Genomic DNA, 6,268 nt, shown 5'->3' with positions numbered 1-6,268 from the left:
CTGTTTTTGTCAAAAAACTGGCTAAAATTGGGCTAAAATTCTCAAATACAATGATAGACTTCAACTCACTGATGGAAGTTGTGGAGTGAGCAGGTTCAAGAAGCCTCAGATAAAGGTAAATTGCTAGATGGTGATGATGGAGAGGAGGATTCAACTGATGAAGAGCAACAAAGTATTAATGGGAAAGGAGACAAAGTTGAACTGAAAACAATATGCACGAATGATAAATCCAGTGAGGATCGAGTGCAAGAAGAGATAATGAATGATGAATATGTTGCAAAGAGTTGGAGGCTGCTAGCTATAACCATAACACTTGTCGGGGATTGCATGGAGTTACTGTAAATCCTAGAGAAATCATAACAAGCCCTAATGTACATAAAGATGATGGTAAAGGAGGGGAACCTATAGCTAAGGAGAATCAACATATATAGGAGATTGCAACTAAGGTCAATGACTTACTTGAAGCAAAGAAATAGAAGTTAAGTACTAAATATGGGGAAAGATGTTCAGTTGATAAAGGAGTTAATTAACAGGATAATTGAACCGGCTGGAAAAGAGAATGCCAGCAAGAGTTTAATACAAAAGCCAATTAAAACTCAGATGGTAGCTCACCGGGAAGATAAAGGTTATGAAGAAAATCTGGGTGTCATGGGAAGAGATCTTGATGAAGAATCGTCTGCTCACAATTTTTTGAATGTGGCTAAGCAAGCGGACCTCTCACCTAGACTAATTGATAAAGGGCGATCAACATGCAGGGGTAAGAAGAAGCAGCCAAAAGAGACTCCCAGTACCATACCTGCTAGGGTTCAAACTAGAAGAACTGTATCTAAATCTCATAATTAGAGTTGAATGCTCTATTATGGAATATTAGGTCAGTAAAAACTATGAAAGCCTTTGAAAGGCTTGTCAACATGAATAGGCAGCATCACATTCAATTTATAGTACTAATAGAGCCAATGCAAAAGGCTAGCAAACTGGAAAGATACAGGAGAAGACTGGGCATTCATCAAACTTTTGCTAATGTGTCAAATAAGATTTGGGTATTCGTGGATGAAGATCATGCAGTTGTTGTGCTCATGGACATGGAGCAACAATTAACATTACATCTAACAAATATGGATTCGTACAAGACTTTCATTGTCACATTGGTGTATGTGAAATTTGCTCCAATTGAAAGAATTGAACTATGGGATTCTATTTATGCATTAGCTAGAGACATGACTACACCTTGGTTAGTCGGAGGAGATTTCAATATAATATGGGATGAGGATGAAAAGTTTGGTGGCTTGTCGGTGTCTCTAAATGAAATTAATGATTGTAGACATTGCGTAAACACATGTAACTTGTTTGATCTTGGCTTTAAAGGGAGTATATTTACTTGGTGGAATGGAAGAGCAGAAGAGGATGTTTGGCTAATTTTGAATATCAACAAATGTTGCCTGGCATCGAAGTCACTCATTTATCCAAAATAGGATCTGATCATAGTCCTATGATGCTGTCTTGTAATCCCAGCAGTACTCCAATCAAGAAGGCATTCAGATTCCTTAATTTTTGATGAAACACCCAACGTTTCTTGATGTTGTGAAAGAAAACAGGCATGCTAACTTTGCTGGTAACCCTTTCATAGTGTTCAATCACAAGCTGAAGAAGTTAAAAAGGGCTCTTTCAGCCTAGAGCAAAGCTACATATGGAGATATATTTAAGAAAAATTCAAGTTTGGAGGAAGTAGTATTAGTACATGAAACTCAGTTTGAAGTGCACCCTACTTAGGAAAACAGAGAGAGGCTACGCCAAGTACAAGCAGATTTGATTAGATACTTAGCCTTGGAGGAGAAATTTTGAAAAAAGGCAAGAATGACATGGTTTCATGATGGTGATAGAAACACCAAATTTTTTCATGCTCAGGTGAATGGTAGAAGGAAAAGATTGCAACTTAAAAGAATTCAAAATAGTGATGGAAACTGGATTGAAAACAATGAGGAGATGGCACCAGAAGCTGTGAAATATTTTCAGGATCAGTTTCATGAAAACATAATTCCTACTGCTTTTGGGATCCTGGAACATATACCTTTGATGATTGATAACCAGCAGAATCAAGAACTAATAAAACAACCCACCAAAGAGGAGGTGAAACTGGTAGTTTATGGTCTTAATGGAGAGAGTGCAGGAGGTCCTGATGGATTCACGGGCAGTTTCTTTCATTCTTGTTGGGATATTATTGGAGATGACATTGTAGATATAGCGCAGGACCTTTTAAGTGGACATGAACTACCTAGATTTATCACTCACACAAATCTGATTTTGTTGCCAAAGAAGAAAGAGGTGAACACATTTTCAGATATGCGACCAATCAGTCTTAGCAATTTCATCAACAAAGTTTTCTCAAGAGTAATTCATGAAAGGTTAGTGAGTTTTCTTCCTAACCTCATCTCAAAGGAACAAGAAGTCTTTGTAAAAGGCAGGAGCATAGTGGAGAATGTACTGTTAACTCACGAGATAATTAGAGATATTATATTGAGAACCAAGGCGGGTCCAAATGTTGTGATCAAGTTAGATATGACTAAAGCATATGATCGATTATCTTGGCTTTTCTTGACTACGATTCTGAGGAAGATGGGATTTGGGAAAAGGTTCATTGGATGGGTATATGACATTGTATCGAATAACTGGTATTCAGTTTTGCTCAATGGACAACCATATGATTTCTTCAAATTAACAAGAAGGGTCAAGCAGGAGGATCCTTTATCTCCTACATTGTTCATTCTCGAAGATGAGGCACAATCCACAGGTATAAATGCATTACACATGAACCTACATTTTTGTGGATTTGGATTACCTAAGTGGAGTCCTAAGATAAATCATCTTACCTATGCTAATGACACTATCAGCTGCAACTTCCTTGCAATTGGTGATGGAAATATTGACTGCCTACGAAGGTGCTTCTGGCTAGTTGATAAATAAGTCCAAATCAGCTATATATATGCAACACTGCACAAGCCAGCAAGTGGTGGACAAAGTACAGAGAATCACAGGGATTTTGAGGCAGGATTTTCCATTTACCTATCTTGGTTGCCCAATCTTCTACTCTAGAAGAAGAATGGATTACTACAATGGGCTTATCAACAAAGTAATGGAAAAACTACAAGCTTGAAAAGGCAAACTGTTATCAATAGGTGAAAGGGTTGTCCTAATCACACATGTACTACAAAATATGCCAATGCATCTACTCTCATCCGTGAATCCTCTAGCTTGTTTGATTAACAAGTTACACAAGAATTTTGCTCAATGTTTCTGTAGCAATTCTGTTGGCATTAAAGGCAGACATTAGGCATCATAAAGTAAATTATGTATTCCCTGTGAGGAAGGGGAGTAGGGTTTAGATCCTTACATGATGTGTCAAAAGTAATGTTCTGTAAATTATGGTGGAATTTCAGAATAAAACCTAGCTTGTGGAGCTCTTTCATGAGTCAAAAATATTGCAAGAAACTCAACCCTATGATAGTACCTTTTAGGAATGGTTCTCAGGTATGGAGGAAGATGCTAGAATGTAGGGATATTATTGAGCAGCAAATCGTGTGGCATCCAAAAATGGGATCCTCTTTATTTTTGTTTGAAAATTAGACAGGTTTGGGATCTCTTAAATTTGTTACACCTCCAGATTTCTATTGTGATGTGTGTATACATAATATATTTGATGTGGTGGAAGATGATTAATGGAATGTGGAGAAAATTAAGGAAATTTTGCAGAAGATTTTGCTACTCATATCCTGGACAACATAAAGCCATCATTGGTAAATGAAGTACTAGACAAACCATATTGGATGTTAATAACAAGGGGGGATTTTAGTGTGAAGTCTGCCTAGGAGTTTTTGAGAAGAAGGCAAGATCTTTGTAATGCATATAAGAAGATTTGGGTGAAAGGGTTTCCCTTTGAGATTGCCTTCTTCATGTGGGAAGTTTGTAGAAACAAGCTACCTCTAGATGATTTCTTTAGGAGGCTTGGTTATTTAATGGCATCAAAATGTTGGTGTTGTGTTAATCCAATGGAAGAGACTGTGCAACAGCCGTTTTTCACTTTTTATGCTGCAAATAGAGTATGGTCATATTTTATGTCGGATGCAGGGATTGCTGTCGAAGGGATTACATTTCATCAAGATGTAATAAAATATTGGACTGTCAATGTCATTCCCAGTTTGCAACCTATACTACAAGCATTACAATCTATTATTGTGTGGGAATTATCGAAGAGACGAAATAGTTACAAGCATGGGAATCAGTCACTGTAAGTAGGACTATCTATCAGATCTCCACTACTTTGCAATCTCTTATTAGATTCAGGAAACGTGGGATTTAACATGTGCCTCGTAAATGGCAAGATCTATTAGAGATGATGGAGAAATACACACCTAAATTGAAGGTCAATAAGGTGGCATGGGAATGTCCAAGTCCAGGTTGGGTGAAAATAAATACAGATGGGGTATCTAGGGGTAATCCAGAAAGGAGCTCGATTGGTTTTGTGTTGCGGAATGAACAAGGAGATGTTTTATATGCGTCTAGTAAAGAAATTCAGAAAGGAACAAATACTGAGGCTGAGGCAAGGGCAGTACTAGAGGCTTTAAAATATTGTGCTGGTCATGACTATATTCTTATTGATTTGCACACTGACTCGGTGCTAGTCAAGAATGTAGTAGAGGGTTTATGGTCTGTGCCATGGGCTGTGGCTATGCTGGTAGAGGATATTAAGTAGATAATGGCACGACACAATGTAACTGTAGCTCATACTCTTAGAGAAGGAAACAAATTGGCGAATAACCTAGCAAACTATGCGCTTGAAGTGGGCTCTATTAAGTGCCATTGTTTTCATGATCTGGATATGCAAGGGAGAATGATTGTTAATAATGACAAACTACAATGTTCGTACTTAGAATAAAGGTTGCAAGGAGATAATGGGTGTAAAAGAGAGGAGTTCAATGGAGGAGGAGAAGGAATGCAACATCATTGTGTGCCACCTAGTTCAAATCCCATTGGAGGAGAACCTGGTGGTTTTATTTTGACTAACCATGTGTTCTTTTTTGCAGGATACCATACTGTATCCATGCCTTACTATTTGATACAAATTCTATAGGTGGTATTAGCGCTTAGTGCTCATTCCCTTGAAGGAGTATTACTAGTAAACACAAGCATGGAAGCAAGGAGGACGTCTAGTGTACTAGGGACTGAAATAGCTATGCACACCTTCAATTATCGAAGGTCAACATTTAACATCAATCACCCTACTACAATAATCCCTCATAACTTTTGTAATTGTTTCATGAAGATACAAACAAAGGACTCAAACCACTGGACGTGCATGACAAGTACCCTGAGATGTTGGATCGAGGCAGTCGTGTTTTATGTGGGCTGTTGGCTACCAAAAATAGGAACAATGGATGTATTTTGGAATAAAATTTCAATACAGTTCATCCATTCTATATTACATGAATGGTGCCATCCAAAGAATTCATATGTTTACCGCTGGAGATCATATGAACTTGTCACGCCCCAAACCTGGGGAGGCGTGGCTGGCACCCGGTGTCGAGCTGGCCCGAGCGAACCACTCTGTAACTCATGATCATTCGACAAAAACTAGAACATATATAAGTCGAGTTGGCTGAACTCATTCCTTTTGTAACTATCATGGGCCAACATGGCTACAACTCATAATGAGCAACTGTAAGTGGGCGAACAATGTATCAATAAACTATCGTTCTTAAAACATGAATACATATGAGCCGTCAAGGCCTCTGACATACTGTAAAAAGTAAACCTCTGTCTACAAAGCCTCTAAGATTATTTGACATTAGATGGGATAGGGTACCGGCCTACCTATAAATTTATAGTAAAACTTTGACACGTTGACTCATAGACTCGGCTGCACTCCGAATGAGGTCGAGTCTTTCTGATCCTTCGTTGAATGCCAATCTCGTCTAATATGAAGGCTCGTCAAACTGATTATCTATACCTGCAGGCATGAATGCAGCGTCTCCAACAAAAGGACGTCAGTACGAATAATGTTCTGAGTATGTAAGACAGGAAAAGCTACTGTGTCTATGCCCTACTAGCTGATACAAATTCAATGGGTGGTATTACCACCTGATGCACATCTCCATGAACTAGTATCGATGGTAGGCAAAAGCAAGGGACAAAGGAGTAAATTGAACATACTAGGGACTAACGATGATATTGTGGCTCTCAACTTTGAAGGCCATATGCTGAGAATGCATAATAC

The 6,268-nt window shown here is 38.4% G+C and overlaps 2 protein-coding genes across 2 annotated transcripts; both read left to right on the top strand.

The window, feature by feature from the left end:
* Window positions 1-884: 884 nt before the first annotated feature.
* Window positions 885-1,472, top strand: LOC138895984 (uncharacterized). Its single transcript, XM_070180753.1, has one exon. It carries the CDS (start codon window positions 885-887, stop codon window positions 1,470-1,472), a length of 588 nt encoding a protein of 195 aa, XP_070036854.1.
* Window positions 1,473-4,390: 2,918 nt separating this feature from the next.
* On the top strand, window positions 4,391-5,354 carry LOC138895983 (uncharacterized). Its single transcript, XM_070180751.1, has 4 exons — window positions 4,391-4,729; window positions 4,926-5,039; window positions 5,126-5,250; window positions 5,318-5,354. The coding sequence occupies exons 1-4, from the start codon at window positions 4,391-4,393 to the stop codon at window positions 5,352-5,354; spliced, it is 615 nt and encodes a 204-aa protein (XP_070036852.1).
* The last annotated feature ends 914 nt before the right edge of the window (window positions 5,355-6,268 follow it).

This window comes from Nicotiana tomentosiformis, chromosome 7 (assembly GCF_000390325.3).
Source record: "Nicotiana tomentosiformis chromosome 7, ASM39032v3, whole genome shotgun sequence".
Taxonomy (NCBI): domain Eukaryota; kingdom Viridiplantae; phylum Streptophyta; class Magnoliopsida; order Solanales; family Solanaceae; genus Nicotiana; species Nicotiana tomentosiformis.
The sequence above is the reverse complement of the archived record's forward strand: the minus strand, read 5'-3'. Positions and strand labels throughout refer to the sequence as shown.

Excerpts from the sequence above, each read along its gene's own strand:
- LOC138895983 (XM_070180751.1), top strand. The coding sequence starts at position 4,391 with ATGGAGAAATACACACCTAAATTGAAGGTCAATAAGGTGGCATGGGAA. Across the intron at positions 4,730-4,925 it reads CATGGGCTGTGGCTATGCTG|AATAAAGGTTGCAAGGAGAT; the intron begins GTAGAGGATATT and ends GTTCGTACTTAG. Across the intron at positions 5,040-5,125 it reads TCCCATTGGAGGAGAACCTG|GTGGTATTAGCGCTTAGTGC; the intron begins GTGGTTTTATTT and ends CAAATTCTATAG.
- LOC138895984 (XM_070180753.1), top strand. The coding sequence starts at position 885 with ATGAAAGCCTTTGAAAGGCTTGTCAACATGAATAGGCAGCATCACATT.